The 27,649-nt window shown below is 41.1% G+C and overlaps 1 protein-coding gene across 1 annotated transcript; it reads left to right on the forward strand.

Moving 5' to 3' along the window:
* Window positions 1-1,708: 1,708 nt before the first annotated feature.
* On the forward strand, window positions 1,709-27,649 carry NAT10 (N-acetyltransferase 10). The gene is made up of 28 exons (XM_086613069.1): window positions 1,709-1,816; window positions 3,138-3,229; window positions 3,906-4,077; window positions 4,383-4,505; window positions 5,276-5,337; window positions 6,179-6,293; window positions 7,653-7,760; window positions 8,094-8,227; window positions 9,322-9,415; window positions 9,788-9,886; window positions 10,443-10,579; window positions 11,098-11,222; window positions 11,528-11,678; window positions 12,153-12,249; window positions 13,003-13,119; window positions 14,092-14,193; window positions 14,301-14,375; window positions 16,007-16,123; window positions 16,310-16,443; window positions 18,331-18,379; window positions 19,017-19,110; window positions 19,204-19,314; window positions 20,392-20,564; window positions 21,091-21,210; window positions 22,206-22,304; window positions 22,725-22,798; window positions 25,079-25,162; window positions 26,306-27,649. Exons 1-28 carry the CDS (start codon window positions 1,709-1,711, stop codon window positions 26,397-26,399), a joined length of 3,060 nt encoding a protein of 1,019 aa, XP_086469195.1. The 3' UTR covers window positions 26,400-27,649.

Consider the following 27,649-nt stretch of genomic DNA (forward strand, 5'->3'; position numbering starts at 1 on the left):
TCACCTCCTCAAAAAATACTGTTCTACAGCCTTTATGATTATTAATTCAATAGGTTTAACATATTTTTGCTCTATTTTGAAACTTAAATATTTTATCCCAAAATACATCCAGTGGTATTAAACACTTTTCCTACAATGTTATCTGGTTTTAATACTTCATTGTTCAAATGTTTAAGTTCAAAACCTTTTTTTTTGGCAGTTTTAAAAGCTAAGAATAAATATATCTATGCAAATAGCTTGGCTCAACTTTGGTATTGAAAGATTGTTACAGATTTTAGGTTATTAGCAATAGTTTTGCTGTCAGTTCGAGAATAAATTCAGTGTTTCTGAACACTTTAACCAAGTCGATAAACTTTCCCTGTCGGAGCTCCACAGTTACACAACTTGGGATTTTGTATAGGAAACTTTAAAACAGCTGTGGTTTAATAAAATAGCTGGAGCTTGAATGTTACAATTTTTATTGAGAAGCAAGGTTACTAACATTTCTTGGCATTTCATAGTTCAGTATCAGATAATAACGTGTCCTAAAGATACGTTAATTTTCTGTGTATGTGCTCTCTTTGCCTTCTTGTTTCCATGGGAATACTGGGTATCCAAGTACCCTCTTTTTTTTTTCCTCACAACAGCGCCAAAGGACATGCAGTGACACTGGTGTATTGCTAAGGTAGAACTACAGTAGGTGGAAATGAAGTAGTTTTATAAAATCATTAAAGGTACAATGTTTACTCCAACAGGGCTGGGTTTTGCAAGCTGGATTTACTCGGAACGAGGGCTTTGGAAACAAAATAAAAAAAATCAGTGTTGCTGGTGCTACTGAAGTTTGGTTTATCCCCTTTTTACAGTCAATGACAGAAAAGTCACCCAACTAAACAAGCACAGAACAGATGTGAAAGTTCTGAGCCCCTGTTGTTGAAGAGGTCCGTATCTCTGTGGGCTTTTGAGATGCAGCTGGTCACAGGGGTCTGGGCTGTCTGCGGGTCGTATGTTGTTCTGGTATACGCGATGACGTCATTGAGGGTACAGAGGCAGTTTTAAAAGTAGCATCCAGAGCTCCTGTGTTTTTCCCAGATGGAGAATCCTTGTTATTTAATTGCTTTCTATTGGTTTGTTCTCACGGTAATACGTTCCGTCTAAGCCGAGCCCTTGGTGCGGCTGGTGACACGTTCTCCAGCTGCGCTCCAGTGGCTCCTCTCCACCTCTTCCAAAGGAGTGCGGGTGCCTGCTGACCCATGACTTCTGCAGCCGAGGGCGTTGCTGCCGGCCAGCTACAGCCGCCTTCCTTTTCAAAACAGCTTTTCCAGCTGCTCGATGGGATTCCTCAAGGAGCCCGTTCCAGTCCATAGCGACCCTGTACTGGGAAAGGTTTAACACAGCTAAAACTGTGAATTAATAAATGCACCGTCGATGCTCTGATGAATGCGGGTTTCCTCAACTACACTGCGACTTTCCGAAACGTGGAAAACTAGCTTAAATTCTTCGGCTTTGGGGGGAGAAAAAAAAAAAAAAGTGTAATATTAATCTCTATATATTCGTCGCGCAGGCGAACGTGAGGGGCAGCCTCGGGGTCCTGTTACGGTGCGCGGCGCGCGCGCGCCCTGGTCCGCGCCGCTCCCCTCCCACGTGGTGTGCCGCGAGCCGCCGGGTAGTCGGTGCAGCGTGAGGCGGCGGCGGGCGGGCGCGGCGGGGACGGTCCGAGCGCTCCGCAGCCATGCAGCGCCGGAAAGTGGACAACCGCATTCGGGTGCTGATCGAGAACGGGGTGGCGGAGCGGCAGCGGACCCTCTTCGTCGTGGTCGGCGACCGCGGCAAGGACCAGGTAACCGTCTCCCGGCGGGCGGAGGGCCTCGCCCCGGCGGCGGGGCGCGGAGCGGGGCGGGTGTTAATGTTGAACCGAGCCTTTGGGAACGGCTGGTCTGTTCCCAAAGGTAATCCCCCGGTACCGGCTTTTTCCTCTGTAAAGCGGGTGTTAACCGCACGGAATTAAGGCAGAGCAATGGCGCGCCTCAGCGTGAGGCGGGTGACACCGCGGGGCGGAAACGCGACGGGGTGTTGTGTTAGAAACGGGTTGGGAGACCTTGTCCCTCAGCGTCTCGTGTTTGAGAAACGTGCGAGCATGAAATGAAAGCTAATGCAGGCAAACAGTTGTGGTGGTTGGGTTAGGTTTTTTTTTGTGTGTGTGTGTTCTGTTTTGTTTTGTTTTTTCTTTGACTGCTGCAAAAGGTACTTAATTTCCAGGCTAGCAGGAGCTTCTTTTCTGTCTCGTTTCTGTTGTAAGATGTTAGGTTTTGCACTCGAGCCACGTTTTATGTACTGGGTCATCTTGCCGATGTCACCACGCCAGAACTTGGACTGGACCTACCCGGTACCCTTGCATGGAAGAAATTAACCAATAAACTCGTTTCTCTTCAGAGACTCTAGACTTGTGTTTTTTAAGTAGAAAGGGGAAGAAGAGCACGTCAAAGCCCTAACGTTAGATAAGTAAATTCAGTTAGCTCCAGTTCCTGGTGGAGTAAAATAAACTAATTATAAAAAAACACTTGGAAAATAATGAGTTCATCAGGTGGCAGTAGAAGAAAGTTGTCATTAATTTACTGCTGAAGCAGATGGGTGAGTTCTGGAGGGACGTAACCTGAGTCTGGTTGTATTCAGTATTTTCACTGTTGAGTTTGATTCCAAAGCAGCAAGCGTGCATACTGAATGTGGAGGCTACATAGCAACGAGGCGAGTTGCCAAACCCACTAGAAGATTAAAGTGCAAAAGGAAATCTTGTTAAACTGTAGAAGTCTGAAACACATTCTGCGAAATGTAGTATGGAGTCAAATACCAGGAACTGTATTTAGCCTGGAATAATCGCCTTCTCTTTGTGTGGTTGTTAGTGGTTCTGTCAAAGAAGAGTGCTAAGGAAATGATAGGTATAATTCATTGTCTTCAATATCGTGCAGCCCTGGAGAAGGCACGGACACAGAGGTCTGTGTAAAAAGGAATGTAATCTTCACAACGTGTCAAGGGATCCTTCTATTTTGCACAGGATTGCTCTGTAGAAAACATAGCTGTAAAATCAAGTATAGAAAAATGTCTTGCTCTTCAGTGTTAGCTCATGAGTACAGTTGTTCATGAACGTTTCTGTGTTTTGGCAGGTGGTTATACTTCATCATATGTTGTCTAAAGCAACTGTGAAAGCCAGACCCTCTGTCCTATGGTGTTACAAAAAGGAGCTGGGCTTTAGCAGGTAAGATACCTCTTGTGTCTCATGCTGCAGTTGCTGCTCTGCGTGAAGCAAAAGCTCCATGACTGGCCTGCTAAGTGTATGTTGCGTGATTCCATTGTAAGGAGAAACAAGATTAGTTCTTGGAGCAGCTACAGGAAATTTGGCCTTCAAGAACTAAAATTTGGCTTTCATAACACAGTTGACATCGGCACTAGATACTTCTGGTTTCTTTCTGTAGCTCTAATGCTAACTCTGTTGTCTGGGACCAATCTCTCCCTCACCTTTTTAACCTTAAAAGGCCAAAACTTTAATTTCTCAGCTTTTTTAGCCTCAGTGACATTTAGGACTGAATGCAGATTAAGCATTAGAATTCATTCGTTTTGGAAAAGCTTTTAAAATTTTAATTCTTAGATTTGTGTATGTACTTACCGTCTGCACACAAAGTCAGGAAGGAAGCCTTACGTGAAACTGCATGATTCCAACCAAGCGGTGTCTTGCAAAAAGAGCTAGTTCCGTGTGATATCCATTACTTTGGGCTGAAGGCACATGCGAACATATCATGAAAGCAGCAATTGTGATCCAAGGTATTTTTCATTGGAGACTGAGCTCTGACTTCCAGTTAGACTTGAACGTAGGCCTGAGTGCATTTTTCTGAAACCTTTTTCCAAGAAAACTTCTGTATTATTTTGTTCTCCAGCCACCGGAAGAAGAGGATGAGACAACTACAGAAGAAGATTAAAAGTGGAACTTTAAACATAAAGGATGATGATCCTTTTGAGTTATTTATAGCAGCCACAAACATTCGCTACTGCTATTACAATGAAACTCATAAGATTCTTGGTAACACTTTCGGCATGTGTGTACTTCAGGTAAGGAGTTAAACTTTTGGTTTAAAAAGGGCATTGCACTCATATCAATTGCTTTCACTTTAAATGCTGCAGGAATAGTATTTGTTGCTTCTGTTGTTTCAGTTACGATGGCCTCATATATCTTAAAAGTTTTGTGAGGGCGAGATAGTCTTGTTGGTAGAATTTTAAAGGGTCGTTGGTTAATGCAAATGTTAAGTGTGAATTAAACTTTGAGAAGTAATGTTTTTAGGTTTTCTGTTCCTTTTAGAAGAGGCTAGTTGCACTGGAGAACTCTAGGCAACTTTGAAGTTTTATGTATTTCCTAGGATTTTGAAGCCTTGACTCCAAACCTGCTAGCTAGAACTGTTGAAACAGTGGAAGGAGGTGGAATCGTGGTGATTCTCCTGAGAACTATGAACTCACTGAAGCAGCTCTATACAATGACCATGGTATGCTCAGTGTAATGCATCTGTTTTATGTGAACGGGTACATTGTGGTGATGCTAAGTGGTTATGTTTTGCTGTTGTTATGGGCTATGATCTTCCTTCCATCATCTTTTCTGCTCCTTCATTCATCTCAGATTGAATGTGTCTTATGCTTAGGCAGTTCTGCCAACCTGCGCATCTTGAAATGCTGCTAAGTTACAAGGAATAAACACCCGTCATTCGCAAATGTAACTGTGTTCTTCCAAAACAATAGTTTTGGAAAGTATTTATGCTGTCTGCCCATCTGACAGAAAGTGAAGTAATAAATAGGCCTTTTGAGTGTTTTATGACTTGTTGCTAGGTGAGATCAGTTTCACAAATACTGTATATTTCTAAATATGACCTATTCACACTGAATATACTTACCTCTAGAGCAGGAACTCTTTCCGTTAGTAATAAAGCTAGTAGATGAATTAAAGAGATAGACTATTTTTTCTTAGCATCTCCAAGGTGTTTGAAATGTTCTGTACATGACAGAATTGACTTTTAAGTCAGGCAGGAATAAATAAGACCATTGTGAAAACTATTGGTGGGAAAAATACATTTTTAACAAGTATTTGGAAAACGTGTCTATTTCACAACAAACAGAAAATCAGAATCCTGGGATGCAGTGTTGATGGGAAGGGAGACTGCAAGAGTGGAAAAGAAGTTGGGTTGTCCCATGAGTAACAATCTTGTAAATGTCACTGTTACTGTTGTTGCTTCTCCAGTTTGACTTTTTCTTTTTGTTACAGGATGTACACTCTCGATATAGAACAGAAGCACACCAGGACGTAGTAGGACGGTTTAATGAGAGGTAAGTTATTAAGAATGTAAAGGATCTAGACTGTACGCCCAAAAAAAGCATCTGGAGCAACATCATATACTCATATTAGGAAAACATCATGTAGGTTTACATTGGAATAGGGTTTCTTGGTTGCTTCAGTGAAGTTTTCATGTACTGTTCTGGAAATGAATACAGTTTGTTGTTGGGGGAATTGTATGCAAAATTTTGGTATACGTTACAGGGGGTATATGTAAGTAGGCCCAAGTTTGTAAACTATTCTGAGTCCCTTTCTTGAAATGCTCTGTAGAAACATGTGCTCCGGATGCACCGAAGTTCAGATACTTACTGCACTGCTGTAAAACATAAAACTGCTTAGTGTGGAGTATTCTCTGTGGTTTTAGAACTGTCTTGTAAAGGTGTTTTCTCTGCTTTTGTTGTGTAGAATAAGCAGCTCTTACTGAGTGAGTGAGCCCTAGCTCTAGCCATAGGACAATTGCATGCAGGTGGTTATGTGAAGTCAGAAATTAGAAGGGTGAACAAACCAGCACTGACTGCAGTCTTTGGGGTTCAGCGTTTGTCACAATTGCTGTGGATTCATGTCTTATGCTTTTATGCAGCTACCTCCTGCTTAAGCACTGGAGGTCACTTTCTAGCTCTCTTGGTAGATAGTCTTCAGTTAGCGTTTTCCTTTGGAGGCATCCTGGTAAGTGGGTATCGATTTTGTATGGATGATCCTGATTTTATGGTGAGTAATGTAAGTAGCTGTAGCTGTAAATACTGTGTCTGGGTTTAGAAAAGAGCTTAAATTAACTACCAAAATGCAATTGTGTTGGTAGCGCTCTTACTGAGTTGCCTTTGCTTGACTGCTCAGGTTCATCCTGTCTCTGGCCTCGTGCAAGAATTGCATCGTGATTGATGATCAGCTGAATATCTTGCCCATCTCCAGTCATGTTGCAAACATCACACCTGTTCCTCCTCAGTCGCAGGTCAGTAAGCAGCATCAGCCATTTTTACTTGGGAGAAATTGGTCTGAGTTGACCACGGTGTGTTAAAGAAAAAAAAGAGAGGAGGGTTTCCTTTCACCCTGTTTTATATCAAATAATGATCTTGCAGACAGGCAGTAGAATGTTCTGCAAAAATTACAGCTGGTATGGGTAAAGCATGGGAAGCTGTCTTTTTTTTCCTCCTTGTTTTTTTTCCTGCCACAGCTGTTTTTTGTGCTTGTCTGTGTCTGTTGGTTTGCTGTATTGCTGTTTAGCCTAGCAAGGTGGAGCTTAATTGCTGTGGTTGCTGTTTCAGAAGAGCATAGAGAGGTTTCAAGCCAATGGATGATTGAGATGAGACAAATAAAAAGACCTTTTGATGGTTGGAGGGTGGGAAAACACTTCTTAAGTACATATATTACAAGCTTAGGAGACACCTGGTACCTAGAAGCTGTGGTAGTTGTTTCAGTTTCTGAGTTAGGCATGCCACATCATGGGAAACATTCACTGAATATAAGCCAGACGTATAGTTCACACTCTTAGGAATGTATCCTTTTATCACTTTCAGTTGTGAACTAACGTCAAATGGAACTAGTTTTAAATAGAAAGCTTTAAGCTTTTGAACTGTTTTGTGTGGCCTAAGAAATATCAACATAGGTTTTGTGAGAGATGGTAAAAACATTTTAACAGAGCACTGATTTTAAAAAAAACAAAACAAAAACCCCTTAGCATTATAACAATATCGACAGCAGCACACATGCTTATCTGTGGGATGGATAGACTGATGTCTTTGGAATTTTAAGTGACAATTAGGAAAATCAGAAGTTATTCCTATTTAAAATTTATTGCTTTTGTGTTCAATTTTATTGTTTGGCTTTGAAAATCTTGATATTGGTTTTAAAGTCATCTGTTGCTGCTGCATTAGTTTTTCCTGCTGTGTGGCAATACGTACATCTCGTATGACAGGCATAACAAAGATCATAAAATTTTGGCATAGCCTGAAGACTGAAAAATTAATTAAATTCTTCAGAAAATTTGTCTATCATCTCTTCTTCCTAGCAATGGCATTCTTCAGTTACCACGTAATGAAAAATCCTTTCCTTTTTTCCTCCAAGCTCAGGGGAGCCAGGATACCCACCTCTTGTGTAACCGTTCTCCTGAAGATGTATTAAAATAATAGTGTTAAATATCTATCTGTCCATTTGGATTTTTCTGTTTGTAGGGAATATATTCAACTTGTAGTAACATTTCCTTCCAAATATCTTTCTCTGCCTGATAAAGGATATCAGAAGACATCACAAAGGTATAGTGGTGCCCAAGTTTCCTTTACTAATTCTGTTATGGTAAATCCTGTACTTACAGGAAGATAGCCTCCAGCCGCAGGACTTGGAGCTGAAAGAACTGAAGGAGAGCTTGCAGGATACACAGCCTGTAGGAGTTTTGGTGGATGGCTGCAAAACCCTGGATCAGGTTGGTGTGGTGTTTAAATTTGAGATACTCTGTGCTTGACAGGTCACCTTAGGTACTGATGTTTGTGTCTCATCTTACATGTAATCAGATCTCTGTGTGAACGTTGATGGGTGCAGTCTTAGAGCATTTCCTGGAGATTGCTTGGACAGGGTAGCTCAATGACAGTATCAGCAATTTTCTTCTGGGTTTTAATGTTCAGCTCTCCCATCTTGTCTTTTTCTTCCTTCTTCCTGTTCTAGGAAAGAAGACATGCACTAGTGGTTAGCCTAAGTAATGCTGAAAGCAATATAAACACAGCTGATTTCTGTTTTCTAATTCCTTTCTGATCATCAGGCAAAAGCAGTTCTGAAATTTATTGAAGCCATTTCTGAGAAGACTCTGCGGAGCACTGTGGCATTAACAGCAGCCAGGGGACGTGGTAAATCTGCTGCTTTGGGACTGGCTATTGCTGGAGCAGTAGCTTTTGGGTGAGTGATCCCCCGCTACCCCCCAGGCTTTATTTGCATCCATGAGTTTTGGGTTTTTTTTTTTTTTAAAAAAAGAGACAGAGACAGGATCTGAATATAGTTATTTCCAGTCCTACATCGCTCCTTTTTATTCTTCTTATATATTTTGGTTGCTGCATATACCAATATTCAAGTTTTTCTATTTATAGTAGTAAAAAACCTCAATCTTTAAAAATCAAAATAATCACAGATAAAGTGAGATAAGTACATGCACAAGTACAGGCTGGGCAGAGAATGGATTGAGAGCAGCCCTGAGGAAAAGGACTTGGGAGTGCTGGTGGAGGAGAAACTCAACATGAGCCGGCAATGTGCGCTGGCAGCCCAGAAAGCCAACCGTGTCCTGGGCTGTATCAAAAGGAGTGTGGCCAGCAGGTCGGAGGAGGTGATTCTGCCCCTCTACTCAGCTCTCGTGAGACCCCACCTGGAATACTGTGTTCAGCTCTGGAGTCCCCAGCACAAGAAGGACATGGAGCTACTGGAACGAGTCCAGAGGAGGGCCACAAAGATGATCCGAGGGCTGGAGCACCTCTGCTATGAAGACAGGCTGAGAGAGTTGGGGTTGTTCAGCCTGGAGAAGAGAAGGCTCCGGGGTGATCTTATAGCAGCTTTCCAGTATCTAAAGGGGGCCTACAGGAAAGCTGGAGAGGGACTTTTTACAAGGGTGTGTAGTGATAGGACAAGGGGCAACGGATTTAAACTGAAAGAGGGCAGATGTAGGTTAGATATAAGAAAGAAATTCTTTACATTGAGGGTGGTGAGGTACTGGAACAGGTTGCCCAGAGAAGTTGTGGCTGCCCCATCCCTGGAAGTGTTCAAGGCCAGGTTGAATGAGGCTTTGGGCAACCTGGTGTAGTGGAGGATTTCCCTGTCCATGGCAGGGGGGTTGGAACTAGATGATCTTTGAGGTCCCTTCCAACCCTAACTATTCTATGATTCTAAGTGTCTAAAGGTATCTGCTGTGTTTTGGATATTAGGTAAAATCAACCCCTCTTAGTATGTGTATGTAGAATTCGTTAGAAAAAAGAGTTAAACTCTTGTTTTATTTTTCTGTGCAGTTACTCCAATATCTTTGTCACATCTCCAAGCCCTGATAACCTTCACACTCTTTTTGAGTTCATATTTAAAGGCTTTGATGCACTGCAGTATCAGGTAAGGAGAGCAGACTATTTTACAGTGCTTTCACAATATTCCTGTTTAGGAAGGGTTTTGCATCTCATCTGTGATTTCTGTTTACATGTATTAGCTACCAGCTTTTGCCCCTGCCAGCCCTTTTAATAATGTTCTGCAAAAGTGAATCATAGTACAGTTATGTTTCCTTCTCTATTTTTAAGTTGGGAATTTTTTTTTGTGAAATAGTTTTTAACATAAGTTCTCAGGCCTCTGAAGCTTTTGTTGTAAGAGTTTTTAACTAGAGTCTGAAATAACGGTGTACTCTTAGCAAACTTATTTTGATGATAATGGTAGATGATATTTTTCTTAGATTTTGGCTTGTCCATACTGTTTAACAGTGTTTTCTTTCAGGAACATCTGGACTATGAGATTGTTCAGTCTTTAAATCCTGAGTTTAACAAGGCTGTTGTCAGAGTGAATGTGTTCAAGGAGCACAGACAGACTATTCAGGTAACTGGCCTCTTTTGCACTCTTGCCTTTCTACTTTTTGTTCATAAATGTTGGCTTTACTGATGCTGTTTTGATTTTAAGCATGTTCATTTTATGTGATACATAACTGTCCTGAGTGATTTTGCTTCAAAGCAGGCTTTTTTTCTTGGTGAGTGGCTTTCACAAAGTATCTTGCTTCTTTCTGTGGGTAACTTGTAGATTACAAAGCTCTCTTGTTAATTGCTTGTGGGTTTCTTCTTGAAATAAAAGCAAAGGAAGGTGAAAGAAACTGAAGGAAGAGCGTATGTTTCTAGTGATTAGATTTCCTTTATTTTCATGATTTCTGCAGATAAATTTGTATGGACGTGTGCAAAACAAGATGTATGACCTAGTCCTTGTTAGAGTAACATGAACCCCTTCCCAGCCATTTATTTTCATGTCTTGGGTCTCTGGCTTGGTGGTTGTGGAGAACAGGGACAAAAACCAGCTTTTCAGGGCTCCAGCTTTGCCAGCTCTGACATTTCACTCATTTCCAGACAAACTGTTGGCAATGACGGTGTCCTCCCATTCCTTGCAGTACATACACCCCGCTGATTCTGTGAAACTGGGTCAAGCTGAACTTGTTGTGATTGATGAAGCTGCTGCCATTCCTCTACCCCTGGTGAAAAACCTGCTAGGCCCTTATCTTGTTTTCATGGCTTCTACAATCAACGGGTAAGGCTTGAGCAGCACCTGTCTGCCTTGGGAAAGCAGTCGCGCAAATGCCAGTGGACTATTTCTGTATTTACAGTACTTTTTAAATTACACACTATTATATCACGTCATGCTAATTCTTGATCTGTCAAATAACTTAAAATAAGCAAGAGTGAGTACTTGAACTTGCTGCTTTCCTTTGGTTTCACTCTGGATTCATTAAATGTTTGACTTAACGCTCTTCTGTTCTGCTACAAGGAGCAAATATATGAACAGGATTCTGCAGTCTGTTAGGAGAGAGGGAAGAATGACATCTTCTTTCCAATATGATGAGACTAAGAAAGTGAAAGAGTAGGCTGCCCTGTCCTCTGTGTGCAAGAACATCAAAAAGCAGCGGTTCTCACAGATGGTTGGGGCCATCACAGGCCTGAGAATGGCACATAGCTCTGGAGGGCAGCCTAGTTCTGTGCTGGAGCTTCCCCATGGTTCAGGATAGCTGTTCGGTGATTTGCTTCAGACTTTTGTCTTCTGCATTTCAGGTATGAGGGTACTGGTCGATCCTTATCTCTGAAGCTCATTCAGCAGCTCCGTCAACAGAGTGCACAAACCCAAGTCACCCTGACAGCAGAGAACAAAGCTACAGCTACAGCTAAACTCACCTCAGGTACTCCATTGTGTTCTAGACTGCAGCATATAACCATGATGTCCAGTGCTGCTGACAGGCAAGCCCTGTGGGTGTCCCACGCATCCCATGTGCTTTGCAGATGTAGGAAGGTAGTGGTATGGGAATATAAAGGAACTGTCCTCTGTTTTTTCCTCATGATATTCAGATGTAAAGACTATTAAGGAATGAAAGCTGTGCAAGTAATGATTTTCCAGTCTCCTGTCTCGAAGGACACTGATCCTACTGGATTCTTTGCTAGCTGTAACGTCCAACACTACATGTTCTTCTCTGAAATCTGTTTGCAGCTCGTACGTTGCATGAAGTCTCCCTCCACGAGTCAATCAGATATGCCCCTGGTGACCCAGTTGAAAAGTGGCTAAATGATCTGCTGTGTTTGGACTGTCTCAACATCACAAGAATTATCTCCGGCTGCCCGCTTCCTGAGGCTTGTGACCTGTATCCTTACTCAAATGTGCTCTGGTTAGAATACATTGCTTTCAGGCGAAGGAGGCTTTTTCAAGCTGGTTAATAGTGGGTTCTCTGGCTAAATGATAACCTCAGGACGTGATCTTTTGGCAAAAGTCTATTAAGACCATAATTCTGGAGTTTAGCTCTTACTGCTGCCTTATGAGTCTGATGGTGTGTGTTACCAGGACATTACTAAACTCCAGTTACATTGCAGAGACAATACTTAAGAAGGGCTGAATGAAGGGAAGTCCTCGTTGGAGTTATAAAAGATTTAGTTTTACAGATGAAGAGTGTGAAAGCTATGAGCACTGCCCAGTCATTCATTCTCATAGATGGAGCTGTAGAATCTCAGAGCACAAGCCAGTGTGTAACTCAACGCTGTATTGAAAATACTACTCCTAAACCAACACGAAGCTTTCTCCTTGTTTCGAAGGAGGTTGTTTCCTTAACCTCTCTGTTTAGATACTATGTAAATAGAGACACGCTTTTTTGTTACCACAGAGCATCCGAAGTTTTTCTGCAGAGACTGATGGCGCTCTATGTGGCTTCACACTACAAGGTAAATCTTGTGCAACTTCTATCAAAATTTCAGCTAGGAATTTTGTGGAGGTAGCAGTGCTTGTTAGGACAGTCTAATTGAATTGGCCTAACTGAGGTTTTCTGAACAGCTTCAGTTGCTTCTTGTATACAGATCTGTATTCTCCCTTCTCTGAGAAGATCTCTGCCTTGGTCTTGGCTGAATACACTGCATTTACAGATATCTGGAATATTTTTGTCTTGAGAAATTCTGGAGACTAAATTCTAGATGAGCTTACAAGCTTGTCAGAATAGTATCAGTGATGAACCTCTTTTGCAGTTCTCTTTACTGTATTCTAATAGCCTCAAATTAACCAAAAGAGAAGTATTACTGGAAAGAGTAATAACTCATCTCAAGGTTTGAAGACCATAGTCTAGTAAATGTGAGTGGTGAAGTCCGTAAATTCTAAATATCTGACACTTCAAAAAAAAAAAATTATTTAAGGTGTGGTAGATTGAGATAAGTAGCTATATAAAAATGGAAAGTTCAGTTCCATACATATGAGAGAGCAAGAGGTTTCACTTGAGAAAAACAGATGCTATCTGGTAGTATGACAGCTGTGAACTTGCCTGTGAGCGTCTTCATCCATCACTATTATATGAGTTCCAGGTTTATTAATAGCCCTAAATTCAGAAAATAGAGGATTGTTTAGAAGTCAGCTACTAACATTACTGATCTTTGAAGCTCTTCTCATGGAGTAATTCTTCAACTTTCTGATATGTCTTTACCCACCAGAACTCACCCAATGACCTCCAGATGTTATCTGATGCACCTGCCCATCATCTTTTTTGCCTTTTGCCACCTGTTCCACCTACCCAGAATTCGTTACCAGAAGTACTTGCTGTTGTTCAGGTAAGAGAGCAGCATGTATCTATGAAGTGAATTTTTCAACGATGAAGCAGTACTTTGCTGCGAGAAGTGTATACTATCAGAGTACTATGACAGCAGCGTACTATCTAGGAGTAGATGGTAGCTTAGGGCTGTGTCTTTTTGTGTGTTACAATGGTGTATTAAGGCTATTTTTTCCCCTCTACTTTCTTTCATTAACACTAATTGCTGTATAAGTACGTTGTGATGCTGATCCTTTTGCATAGACTTCCCAGTCTCCACAATGTGTTTGTGCTGAGAAGCCTTCTGAGGAGCTGAACTGCTGTTTCAAGAGATGACTTTGTCCTCTGTTTCAGCTTCCTGCAAGAAGAGTTGGTTCACTGGTTCACTCTGCTTATCCCATGTTTCTAGCAGAAACCTTTTATTTGCAGTAGAACTGCAAAAATACAGACTCCTTAGATATACATGCTTAGAGATGTAGAAATATTTCAGCCCTTCACTGTTGAATATCTGACTATATGCTTCCTTCCTTCCTTAAGAATACAGATTCTTAATTATCTGTGTTTGATACAGCTAGTTAAATCTACTGTTTCTTAAAAGAAATTCCCATTTACATTAAAAACATATGACATTTAAAGAGAAATGTTGGTGGGACAAGGTTTTATGTTTGCTGTTGATGGACTACAGAAAATGCGTAGAGCGCTTTCTGTGCTTTAATCTCTTCAGGCTTCTGTTGCACCTTAGTGTGATGCCTGGTGTGTCAGCACGGCCCGGCTGGCCCACTGCTGTGCTTTTTGAGACAGAGCTTTTAGGAGCAGAGCATGCTTCTTGGCACACAGATGTTTGCTCATTGTGTTGCAGAGCAGGTATCACATGAAATGTCAATACTGCATAATGGATGCAGCAACTGACTATAAATTTTTATTCTGCTGTTGTGAAGTAACTGAAGGAGAGAACACTTTTTCTCCATTAATGGTCTTTTACCTTTTGTGGCAGGTATGCATGGAGGGAGAGATTTCTCGTCAGTCTATCATGAACAGCCTTTCTAGGGGAAAGAAAGCTTCTGGTGATCTTATTCCCTGGACCGTTTCAGAGCAGGTGAATGATCTGGTTGTGTACTTACACTCAAGATATAGTCCAGCATTATTTCTTATTTCCAGAGTACCCATCTGTGTTTTTTAAATTTACATTTGTCTCTTACGCAGTTCCAAGATCCGGACTTTGGGGGCCTCTCTGGTGGGCGTGTTGTTCGTATTGCAGTTCATCCGGATTATCAGGGGGTAAAGTATTTTGGAACCCAGTTATTGTGAATAGTCAGCAGTAGTACCATGAGAAGGACTGTACAGGCAGAGTTCAAGAGCAGGGCAGACATTGCAATTGCTCCAGTTTTCAGCATTTTAAGCTTGAGGACTGAGCCAGCGGTAGTAACAGAGTGAATTCAGATGCACAGAAGTGGACAGATGGCACAGCAGGCTGAGGGGCATTGCTTTCCTCTGGGTGGGTGGCAAACCAGTGCTCTTGTCACTACTGTTAGGTTAAGCGGTCAAAGACTGGTCTATCAGCGCCCCAAGTCAGAGCGTGAGACTCAACACCAATAGACAAGAAGATAACTCTGGCTAGTATACCAGTTTCCCCAAATGCCACGAGACCTTTGAGCCCAACTCCCCTTGCCCTCCCTTGGCAGCCACAGTTAGTCGGAGGGTGTTTGCCCACCTATAGGTTAACAGCAGTAATACTGGCCCAAACTCCTAATAAGGAGGCATGTCTCCGGAAATGTGTATATATATTTCATTCATGACAGAATATAGATTTGTAGATAGCCAGTGATAGTGACTGACTACAAAAACAACTTTAATTAAAATACTGCAGTGATAATATAAAACTACTACTGATCAGTGACAATACTAAACAGCTAGCAAGGTGTTAGTAAGTAAATATGCACAACACAAAGTTCTTACCCAATAGGTGTTCCTTTGGTGGGGAGAAGAGAGGTTCAGCCCGTCGACTGATCCCGGATGTTTCGGTGGAGGACTTCTCCCTAACATGCCCTTTGTCTTTTGCCATTTTATACCGTGTTCATTTCTTTTAGGTGGAGCTTGAGTGACTCTAGTCATACATAACTTGATTAGGCTTGGTGTAAATTTCTCTCGTGAGGGGTGGTCGCAGTTCAGAGGCGGGTGGAGGTGTGATTTGGTAGCTAAAGGACACGATTTCACCATCACTGCTGAGGCAGCAGTTGTGATTCATCTTCATCTTCACCAGGCGCCCCTTATCGCTGATAACAGCGATGAGCCGTGATACCTCCGTACCACTCTACTCCCCATTTCAAGGGTATTACGTAGGCCTTATTTGTTATTCCTTATCCTGGATAACAAGGATGAGCCGTGATACCTCCGTATCACTCCATTCCACATTTCAAGGATATTATGTAGGTCTTGTTTGTCCCTGGGAGCAGCAACTGTGTCTCTGATATTACAGTTTATGTTGAGACGTAGCTGAATTTTGGGGGACAATGTTCTCCCATTCCCCTCCAGTTATTTTCCCACAATTACTCTGCAGCATTGCAGCATGCCAGCATCCCAAGCAGCAGTATTCAATCAAGATCCAGTGATATGTATTGTGAGATTACCAAATGTTCACACTGGTGTTCGGCATGTTCTGAGTGCCAGAGTTAAGCACTAGGAATTATTACACAGTCCTGAACTACCAACTGGGCTCTCTGATTTTGGACATCCAGGTTCTGTAGTGTCCTTCTCCAGGAGCTGATATGTAGCAAAGAAAATGCATTTTTGCAGTGAATGAGGGATCTCTGCACTGATGATTGTCAGTGGATTTGTTAAAGAACGTTGTTGCCCTGTCTTAAAAACTAGATACATCTTTTTGCTTATAGTATATTGTTCCTACTTCACAGATGGGCTATGGCAGCAGAGCTCTGACTTTACTGCAGATGTATTATGAAGGCAAATTTCCATGTTTGGAAGAGAAAACAATTGAAAAGCCAAAAGAAATTGCAACCGTAAGCAGTGAGGTATGGAGCTAAGTGCATTTCTTGTCTTTTCTGTTATGCTAAGCTGTTTGTTTTTCACTGTAAGTCTCAATAATGATTTCTCTGTGTAAGGAGGAAATACTAATTTATTTTTTATACAGAATAAGAGATTTAATTTGCAGATTTCTGTGAGGATTGCTGCTTACCCATTTCCACTTTCTCTTTCAGACTGTCAGTTTATTAGAAGAGGTCGTGAAACCTCGGAAAGATTTGCCTCCTTTGCTTCTCAAACTGAGCGAGAGACAAGCTGAAAACCTGGACTATCTAGGAGTATCTTATGGCCTAACACCAAGATTACTCAAGTAAGACATTATTCTATTTGCTAGTTACATCCAGTGCAAAAACATAACTGTATAAATTACATGTATTAATATATATTATGTATAATATATATAAATAACATAATGTATATAGATGTAAATACAGATATTTTAGCCCTTGGACATTCTCTTTATCTCTGCGTGTTTCACTTTGCTTATAAAACTGGGACAGGTCCAAGCCCACTTCTCCTGTAAGACGTTTTCTTGATCTTGATGCTGATCTTAAGTGCATCCTTTAGGGTAGTTTTTCCTCAAACTCCTTGTGAGGGCAAACACATACCCTTTGTTGTCTCTGTGACCCTTCTAAACAGTTAACTAGCTTTATTTGCTCAGTTTTTCCAGGCTAGAGAAATAAGAACAGCCCGTAATACAGAGGGAGAAGTTAAATACTACTTCCTGTGACCTGTAGAAGCTTGAGCTGCTGCTGACTTCAAAGCTAGTTAGTTTCCTGAGTAATGTAAATGTTTCTCACCAGCAACTGCAGCTTCTTCTTGCTTTTCTTACCATGGAGGAACTGAGTAACTGCAGCAGTAAATAATTTATTTATTATTTTTTCTTAAGTTTTATCTCCACCTTACAACATAGTTTCCTATAAAAACATACAATTTTATAATAAATGTGATATTTTTTAATATTATCAAATTCTATAAAATATAGGTTTCTGAGACTTTCTCAGCCACAGTGTGGGAAGTTGTGAATCCATAGTTTTGGAGACAGTTTCAAAATAATGGAGAATTTCTGAATTCAGAAGCCCCTCACATGGCAGGAGGGTTGGAACTAGATGATCTTTAAGGTCCCTTCCAATGATTCTATGGTTCTTCCTGTTTCTAGCCTAAAAGCACAGCAGTCATTTATCACCTAAAACCTTGGTTTCTTGCTGGCCTACTCCAACTTACAGAGGACCGAGTGTGCTGTACAAGCACATGAGACTGAGTTCAACAGAAGTTAAGAGCGGTGGAAGCCAATTTGTGACTGCCTCGTTTGGAACAACGTTAAGACACCTGGGTGCCATTTGGCATTTCAGATACAGAGACTGCAGCCTGTTTTGTTCTGTGGCAGACATGCTGCAAAGTTCATGTGCAGGAGAGCATCAGAACTGAATGGTTATTGTGAAATAGTCTTAATCTTTGCAAATTATAAAGCAAGTGGTTCAATGGTTCACATGTCTGTCTTCATTTGAACGATCCCTCTCTAGGCAGAGGGGGAGAATAAAGTGTTTCACTATTTCTTTTTTAATTATGTTTTTGCTGTGGTGGGATAGATAAAAGAAGGACAAGTAGTGGGGTAGGGAGAGCCTGAGGTGCTAATGTAGGGATTCCTGCTGAAATTTGCAATATCCTGCACAGCTGATGAGTAGTCATCCCATAGTCTGTGGAGGAAGGTTGCCAGTGGCAGTTGTTCTGGGGCCTGGCTACTTTCTTTTGTCTGGGATGCCATATGTTTGGTCTCAGCAGGTCTTTTTATACCAGTCCTTCTTTTACTGAGCAAAATGAATTGTAGGATCAGTTCACAACTAAGATGCAAGAAGGAACAGGAGGATGGGAAGGGACATCAGCAGGATTTTGCTAATCAGTCTGAGATTCTCTCTGGCCCACAAGTGACTATCTGAAACCTAGAAGTTGCCAGGAAAAATCATCACTCATGATGAGCAGAGTCTCTGAAGTAAACTGTAAATCCTCAGCCCATCCCCAGGGTTTCCTTTAGGAACCTGTGATATTATTGGTCAAAACCCGTTTCCCTGTTTTAAAGGAGGAAGCATATCTTAGAGACAGTACAGTACAGTAGAGAGATTGCATTTAACCACAAGTATGGTTGTAGAATCAGTAGCTCCATAATTCTTAGTACATTTTCTCTTTTCCCTTTCCCCAGGTTTTGGAAACGTGCTGGATTTGTGCCAGTTTATCTAAGGCAGACACCAGTAAGTAGCATACTGTTTCTGAATGAAATCCAGCCCAATTGAAATCTCTGGGCATCTTTCCATTAGTTTCTGTGAGATATGATTCGGACAGGAAAGTTTTCTGAGACTACGTTGGGAGTTTGGTTTATGTTTGATTTTTGTTCTTTGGGCCTATAGTTAGCTAAAGTTTTAGGGTTGTGAATGTGCTCTTCTAAGTAGTTTGCACTTAAAAATTAGAGCAAAGGTGCAGCTGTTGAGGGTTATGAATATGTCATTTGTACAATATGCAAGTGGCCCTTGAACTGACTGCTCTTTGGTTTTCAAAGTATTTACAAAAAATAGCCCTAGCAGTTGTACTTTTGGATAGAATAATTTGTTTGTCCCATGCCACTGCATATTTCTTTTGTTTTTCTGGCTTTTGAGTTGTACCTGCAATTTGCAATACTGGTGGCTACTGGTTACTTCAAGAAGCCAAAATCCCTCAGCATTGAGATTTATCAAATTCTAGAAGTTCATAGGTTTTACATTAGGTAGTGGTGACCAGTAGCAGTTGATACAAGAGTAGTTGTTGTTGATTTCAAAGACCTTTGCCTTCTTCAGTTAAGCATAGAGTGCAAAAGATTCACAGGGATCATTGGAAATATATCTTATTTGTCAGAATGACCTGACTGGTGAGCATTCGTGCATCATGCTGAAGACGCTGAATGAAGAGGACAGCGAAGAGGAGACTTGGCTTACTGCCTTCTGGAAAGGTAACTTTGATTTTGCCAGTGCTAGAAGAATCTTCTGGGATATTTATTCTAGAGGTCCACAGGAGTAATTTATTTTATCTTCTTGTCCTGTAGATTTTAGGAGGCGGTTCCTTTCTCTGCTTTCCTACCAATTCAGCACATTCTCTCCCTCGTTGGCATTGAATATTCTACAGAACAAAAATATCAAACAGCAGCCACAACCACGTGAGTACCCTGGCTCGCAATGTACAGTTAGATTGCAGTTTGAAGTCTATGTATTATCAGAGTTCTCAAATACATGCATTGTGTAATGTCTCTTGGGAAATGCCGTGAATTGATCTTGGTCAGTTACTGCATTTTGTCCCTATTATCCAGAAAAATGCTTGTATTTCCAAGTGAAAGCCAAGAGGACATTTTCTGCCACTGAAAACGAGTAGTGGTGGGGTTTTGGTGTGTTGTTTTGTTTTTTTTCCTGCTTTTTTGATTGAAGTTTTAAGTTACCCAAAGTTAGAGGGCTCTTGACTGTAACAGCTAAGTGCATGACAAAACATGGATGGATACTGACATCTGCCAAATCCAGCATGGAATTAAAAGGGAAGCCTTGAATAGCAAGGGTCAGTAGGCAGAGCAGCTTGCTTAGCATCTTAGGAAGAACATTGTCATCAGAAATTTGGAAGTTGGAATGTGATGTCTTTCTAGGACAGAGGCTTTACTTCAACTGCATGTTATTTGGCTCAGTGCAGCTCTTGCTGGGGGAAACACACAGGCAGTATAAAAAAAGGGGCCAGGCAGTACAGCTCTAACAGTCACTTCTGACTTAAAAGCAAATTGCTGTTTTCTCAGTATGCCTTACAGAGAGGAGTCCTCTTGAGAGAACTTGGTAAACTGTGTCTTGTGGGTTTTTAGTATCTGTCTTGGTGAAAGAGTTTTGGTTGCTGCTACGAGGGAATGAAGCTCTTTAACAGCAAAGCCAATGTAAGATAGTTGAAGACTCTGTTTCTCAGCCCTGACTGTTTTCAGTCCTTCTGGCATCTTTGAGTTGATATGCTGGTCTGTTTTGACAGTTGCAATGTTTTTTATATGGACGTATGTCTGTCTGAGAAGACTTTGAATAACCAACTCAGTCTGAATAGCGGTGTTGTACCTACTGTGTTGAATTCTGAAAGGTGTTGGGAAGTAAACCTATGGGATAGCAGTTGGCCATTACTCAATGATGTGAAAAGGAACTTGTTAAAAAACTGAGATCCTGGATAGCTGTGAAGAACAGTCTTGACATTGTTATCTTCTTATTGTACCCATCAGCCATCAGCCGTGCTGAATTAGAATCAGTTTTCATCCCATATGACCTGAAAAGATTAGAGATGTACTCTCGCAACATGGTGGACTATCATCTCATCATGGATATGGTACCTACCATTGCCAGGATGTTTTTTCTCAACCAGATGGGTGATATCTCTCTCTCTGCTGCACAGTCGGTATGTATCACTGTGAGAACAAGCCATGCTTCACCTCTCTTTAAATGTATACTTGGACTAGTTTCCTGTTTCATATCATCTTAAAAAAAAAACTTTGCTTCAGTTAGTTGCTCGTTTTGTAGTCCTCTTTGTGATTTCTCCTGCTTGTAGTGTTCTTCCACTTTTAGCATTTGCTTTGAATAAAATTTGTAGGGATCGTATTCTGTTGTGTGTTCAGTGAAGTACTCCGTGCATTTGTAATATGGTGTGAACTGTGGCTTCAAAACCCCTCAAAATCTTCTGGCTCTTTAACTGTACTTCAGGAGAAAAGTATTTATCTGTAGGAAGTATGGAACAGCACCTGCTACCTACAGAATAATTTAAGAGTGTTCCAGTTTATCTGAGCAAAACTTCAGCTTGTACCAGAGAAGCCTTGTACTACTCAAGTAGAGCAAGGACTTGGTAAAACGTGGGGAGTGTAGTCAATCTTGCGTATTTCTGTTTGCTCTCAAAGCCTCTGTAACTGAAATATATGTCATTTCCTCAGGCCCTTTTTCTGGGGATTGGCCTACAGCATAAATCTCTGGACCAACTGGAAAAGGAGGTAGAGCTGCCCAGCAGTCAGTTGATGGGCCTCTTCAACAGAATCGTCCGCAAAGTAGTTCAGGTAACAGCATCATGGCAAGCTTTGTCTTGGTTGTATCAGACCTAAGAGTGATTCCAGTACTGAGCCTGTGCATCTTTAACACATCTCAAATAATTGACCGTAAACTTCTTTGTAAGATGGGAAAATCCCAGTGGAAAAAGCAGGTATTTATGACATTGATTTATATAGTGTTTTCCCAAATAATACTGCTTGTCTTCTGGTTTTGAATGTTGCAATGTCCTGACCAAAATGCTTGAGCATATGACCCATGTTGCCAGCTGAGCCTGAGCCATTTGTTTATGATTGTTCACTGGATTGGTGGCATCTCAACTTTTATTGAAAAAAACTTTTCCGATGTCATTTAGAGGTAGACTTGAATTCCAGTGAAATAATTGGAAAGTTCTGGGTCTGGTTTTCTTTCTTTCTAATGTCTGTGATAAAGTGAATAACATGATGAGTTGCCAAATGGTGAGATGGACAGAATGCTTGCCAACTGCTTGCAATTGCTTGCCGAGTCTGGGTCCTGCAGTTCTCAAGGATTGGGATATGGTACCATCTCAAGAATTGGGATATGGTACCAAAGCTTCCGCATTCAAGCGTAGGTTGTTCATTGGAGAGGTGATTTGCTTAGCATAACAACCTTATATTGAAGAAAATAACATACAAAAAAAAATAATATGCAGCTTTTAGCTGCAAATATTAACCAAATGTTACTGTATTAATAAAGTATGTTGTAAGCTACGAGTTCTCTACATTTATGCGAGTAATGTAGAGTGCTGACTGATTTTAGTTTTATACTTTTTATAAAAGCTGTATATAATTCTGCCTTCAGGAAGCAGCCTTGAGCTTTTTTATTTCAGTAGGATGGAATGCATGCATCAGGAATAAATGACTGCCTGATAATATTTGCAAGGTTAGAAGAGTTTCATGGGGACAGAGAGTATTTCTTATTTTAAAGCAATAACCTTGAAGAAACATCAGCAAGTCTTACATGTGTTGGCTTACTTCTTTTACAGTTGTTCAACACAGTCCAGGAGAAAGCTGTGGAGGAACAGATGGTGGCAACAAAGGATATTGTAATGGAGCCAACACTGAAATCTTTAAATGATGATTTGGTAATTATGAACTTTCTTCTTCATACATGTGTAAACACTTCATGGAGTTCCCATGGGTGTAGAAGCCTTGTAATCTAAGTTTTCTTGGATGGAAAGAATTCCACATTACGTCTGTCACTTTACAGTAGTTAAAACCTGACAGCTTCGTGTTAGATGCTTGTAGTCATGATTTGTTAATCTGCAATATAGATTTTTTTGCAGAACCTACTAAGATATTCTTGGAGTTATATATTACAAGTATACGTATACAAATAACATAAAAATGTAATTACATAAAGGAGATAAGCTTTTCGGGATCATCTGGGATTTGTTTTAGGGGATGTACTTCTCTTCTAGTGGGAAAGGCATTTTCCTTTCATTACATGATCACTGTTGCACTTAGAACTTAATGAATGCATCTATTGTGCTGTCCTGTTGTAGGAAGAAGCTGCAAAAGAATTCCAAGAAAAACACAGGCAAGAAGTGGGGAAGCTGAAAGAAATGGACCTTACACAGTAAGAATTTATCTGTATAAGTCTCAAATCCAGTTTTCCCCGATACCTGTTTGAATGCCGGGTCACTCGCCCATCTTGCTGAGACTTGTGCGCAAGGCTGTGGTTGCACTGTCGCCATCCCAGACCCTCAGTAGATGAGAAACAGCAGGGGGTATTTTCAGCAGTGGCCAGGTAAGATAAGCGTGTGCTGCTGTGCTGGTGGAAGCTGCGTGTTGCTTGTGAGTTGGCGGGTCTCAGCGGATCAGCAGTGAGATCTGTCTGTCTGCGGAGCCGTGCAACCGAATTGTTGTTAGAGTTGGCACTGGCTCGTCATTACTGTACTGCAAACAGGAATGCTGGATCAGTTCTCAGCTCTGTCCCAGTGCCACTGACATGAGCTTGAGCACATTCTTCTTTTACCTCCGTTCTCTTTTGTCACTTAAATGGTAAATTATTCATGGCAGTAGCTCTTACTATGTATCTATGGGTCAGTCTTGATCCTGGCTGTGTACGGTATGTACATATATGAAGTAATATAGTTCTATAATATGGAGTAATAAAGCAAGCTGCCTGGCTGTGGACTATTTCTCATTTTACAGCTTCCCATGCTTCTACGAATAGTGATTAGTTTCCTCAAACTAGGATACCCAGCTCCTGTTGTCTGCTATCCCGCTTAGCTGTGTGTGCAACTCCAGTGGGAATAGTACCTGGCTAATTTTAATATTCTCGTCTTTAACAAGAAAAAATAATAATCAAAAACCAACAGAAAAAGAACAACCAGCCAGAGCTGCTTTTACTAATTACCATGTGCACGGATGCCTTTTAACTGCTTTATAGCTGGACAATTTGTAGGATACTGAGTTGCTGAACCAGCAATTTACTTGGAGTGTCAGCAGATGTCTCTTTTTCTGGACCAACAGGGGTTACACATGCCGCTGATTCTCTCCCTTCTCTCCTCCTCCCACTTTTTGTCTTATGTATCCCATTTACTATTCTGGCATCCCAGAAAAGTCTGTTTTGGCTCTAGATTAATCTCTATTAAATCTGAGAAAAGGAATAAAAGCTTCTTTGAATCTCTGGATGTCTTGTTTGAAAGAAGGATAAAAATGGATGTGTTTTGAAGTGTCTTGCAAGTCAGTCACATTAGGAAAACAAATAACCAGAATTTTTTGAGTTTTAATTCAGTTTTTTAAAGTTGATGGTGTTACATACAATGCTTGTCATTTTGGACCACGTTCCCTTTTTTTTCACCCAGAAATAGATTTCTGTTCTCTTCCATAAGGACAGAGAGACAAAAATCTATTTTGAACACTTTTCAATGCAGGTTATAGAAAACTAATAGAAGAGACAGAGCTTTTGATTTGAAAAGGCTTTGTCCGGTATTGTTCAGCCTTGTATGAACAAAGGCTAGTCTATTCTAAGTCTCCAAGAATGTGAGATGGAGAGCAACCACTCAATTTTGCTACATGACTGCTTTACCTACTTAAATTTGTATGTAACTTCCAGGGTACTTGAACACCCGGACAAGGGGCACGAACATGAGCTTATTTGAATAGCAATTGTTCCCGTAATTTCTCTTTTCAAAAGAAGACTGCAGATCTTCAGTTTTTCCCAGATTGATGCAGAAAAACCGTACCATTCAAGCTTACTGCTGGTCTAAGAGCAGCTGCTAATTTAGCTAACTTTCCATTATAAGCTGTTGCTTTTTGCATCCTCTTCCTTTACCACCGCAGCCATCCTTCTCCTCTTTTTTGGCGAGGGGGAAAAGAGGAAAAGCCCTCAAAGTTTTATAAAGAAATCTATGTAGTGAATATAGATCTGATCATGGTTGTCAGGCTTAAAGCTGTAGTGATTGAAGGTCTATCTTTTAAGAAATCTAGTGGGCAAAGTAGAAGTGTACACCACTGCTATGGAAAGTGTAACCTTTGTGACCTTATTTTTTGCTTTCATAACCGATGTACTCAGCACTCTACTTTTCTGACGAGAGGCTTTCATAGAACAGTTTTGTCATGTTTACAATAGGGGCTCCTGAGAGAACTTTGTTCGACACTGACTAGCATTGGATGGGGACAATTGTTGGTTGCTATTGACCTAGTTTGGAGCGAGTGCTGACAGAGTCGTGACAAGCTATTGTATCCCTTTGCCACTCTAGTTTTGTATGTATTTCCAAATACTGATTTGGTCAGGTGATGCATGGCCTTGTTTGTAGACCAGCATGTGCCTGACAATTTGACCACCTTATTTTTTTTTAATTTTGTGCTAGCAATTTTACTTGGATTTTCCTTTACCTTTTTCACTTAGATATATTATCCGGGGTGATGACGAAGAATGGAATGAGGTGCTGAGCAAAGCAGGACAGAACGCTTCCGTCGTCAGTTTGAAAAGGTTAAGGAAGTTTAAATACTCTACAGAGATCTTTCTGGTCTTTCCGGCTGGCTTTATTATAACATTTTTCAAAAGAGTGAAGCTGAAAAGTTGAATGCAGATAAAATGAACTTGGTGTCCTTAATAGATTATCAGTATTCCTGGAGAAATTAGGGTGTGAGCACCCAAGAGCTCTACTGGGTACTCAGTGGTTCCTCTGATGGTGAGACTGCTGCTGTGAATTCTGTGTTTCTCTGTAGTCCTGTCTTCGTGTAACTTAATTGCTTATCATAACTTTTTTCTGTTGACCTAGTTAAGTCTTGATCCTGATCACACACATAAGTTGGTACTGTTTCTCCCTTGGGTCACTTTTAAAGAACAACTCATTCCACATAACTGTCCCATTTGCTTCGGGAGCTAACACGGTGTGGGAGCCTATGATAGTCTCATTGGAGAAAATGCAAATTCAGAGAAGAATTATTCTTTCAAATGTGAGCTTAAGCCTGCAAAATATTGAGTCTGCGTTTCTGCAGTTCTTTCCTTTTCATCCATCTTCTTTCTTCTGTCTCGATGAGTGTTGAGTCTTTCCTCATCTTTTCCTTGGGGATTTATAGCTGGGACTTGCCTGCTTGCTTACTTCACCTTTCTGGGGGGGCTGACAGCTGAAGTAATTATGTGATCTCTATTCCACCCTTTGCATATTCGTGGTTTTTTTCATGGATGCTGGAAGCTGTGAGTTTCCAGAAGCCTTACAGAAATGAGAGAGTCTTGTCAGTGCTTATGAAGATCAGAGCTCTGTCATGTTTGCTGTAATCAGAATCTGGTGCAGGAACAAAATTGTATACTTAAAACAGTGGTAATATTTTTTCTAAGTACTCTAAATTCCAGATGCCCTATATGAATTGCCTTTAGGACACATAACATAAAGTCTTGAAAGCAGTGGCAAGAGCTAAAAATCAAGATCTTAAGAGATTTGAATCGAGTTAGAGAATCTGAAGACGCTAGAAAATCTAGGTCATACTCTCGTTTGTACTTTATCTAGCACCAGTTTAAATGACTGAAGAAATTTCTGTGTAGATCCTCACCCCCCCTTGACAACAAAAATTTCCCAGCTGGATGGGAATCTAGTGTATTTTTAACAGATATCTTATTCCTGTTTCCCAGTGAGAAGAAGAGAAAATTAGAAACAGCAAGAGGACCCAAGCAACAGAAGAAATTTAAGAAGACTAAAGATATAAAGCAGAAGTGGAAGAAATGACTTTAAAGCCAATCATTGAACTTGAATTAACAATTGACCGGTCTGTACTTAAGAAGTACTATTCTCCTTTAAGTCAAAAGACTTTCTTTTGAGGGGTGAGAGCTGGAGGGAAGGAAAAGCCTTAAAAGGCTTTTTTAAAGTGTTTATTTATATTACAGGAAGTACAGTGACACTGCCAGGAGACAGTCCATGAAGACTTTTATGGAGTGTGACTGCAGAGCTTGAGCAGTGCCCTGTGCAACACACTGGCATATTATGAGGGTGCTTTAGCAGCTACAGAGTGTCCATTCAAAGAGGGCAGATCAATCTGTAAACTTTCCCACATCTTAATTGTTGACGTCTTTATTAAAAAAGAGTTCAGACAACAAAGGATAGAAATGTGTTAGGCTGTGGTATGTGACTGTACCGTTCAGCATGGCGGCGCATCCCGATACATGCAGCTACTGGTTCAGTAGTGCCGCTCCTTTACAGCCTGAGGGAGTTTTCAATGTGAACGACAACTGACTTTTCATTTGAGGCTGGCTCTTCGGTGAGCACTAACCATGTTGTCCATTCACAGTCATGATTTGGTCCGTGCTCACAGGAGTTCAGGGTATACAATGAACACTTCTCTTTTGGAAGGCAGTCTATAGTTCTGACTTTCTGTGCTCCTCAAGCAGCTGTAATAGAGGCTGCTCTTTCGCATTCACACTTGCTTACAAGGTCTCAGCATTCTTGTAGCTCAGCAATTTACATTTCCTAGTTCTGAAGCAGGGTAGTGTGATTGACAGGTGCTGAGGAAGCTGCTTTGGCTGCTCTGTCTCCCTGTTATCTGCTGACCTAGAGTTGCTGCTTGGCTTTGGTGGTAAGTTTTGTTTTAAGGTTGCCAGGAAATTGACACCATCATACTGATGGCTGGTCTTTGAGCTCGGGGGCCAGCTGAGAAGGCAAGCCACTGTACTCCCCAGCTCTGCTACTGGCATTAATATGTACCAGACTGGAGCTGGGACTTTCTGTGACTGCAGAACTCTAGGTCTGCTGCCTGTCAGACTCCAGAGGCTTCAAAAGCAGGGCAGACCTTTGACACAGAATGTCCCTGTCCCAAACCTGAGTGCCCTGGTGCACTGTCTTGATGTTCCAGCTTCATGCCCTACAGGTGTGGAACAGAGAGACCTACCTACAGCCGATACACAGCTGCATTACATTTACTTGTAGATCTCACAGCTCCTTTTTCCAGCAAATCCTTGAAGAAACAGTTTCTTCCTAGGTAA

The sequence above is a fragment of the Tauraco erythrolophus genome, chromosome 6 (assembly GCF_009769465.1).
Source record: "Tauraco erythrolophus isolate bTauEry1 chromosome 6, bTauEry1.pri, whole genome shotgun sequence".
NCBI lineage: Eukaryota > Metazoa > Chordata > Aves > Musophagiformes > Musophagidae > Tauraco > Tauraco erythrolophus.

Coding starts and splice junctions, on each gene's coding strand:
- NAT10 (XM_086613069.1), top strand. CDS start 1,709: ATGCAGCGCCGGAAAGTGGACAACCGCATTCGGGTGCTGATCGAGAAC. Junction 11,223..11,527: donor TACAGCTAAACTCACCTCAG/GTACTCCATTGT, acceptor ATCTGTTTGCAG/CTCGTACGTTGCATGAAGTC. Junction 18,380..19,016: donor TTTATCTAAGGCAGACACCA/GTAAGTAGCATA, acceptor CTTATTTGTCAG/AATGACCTGACTGGTGAGCA.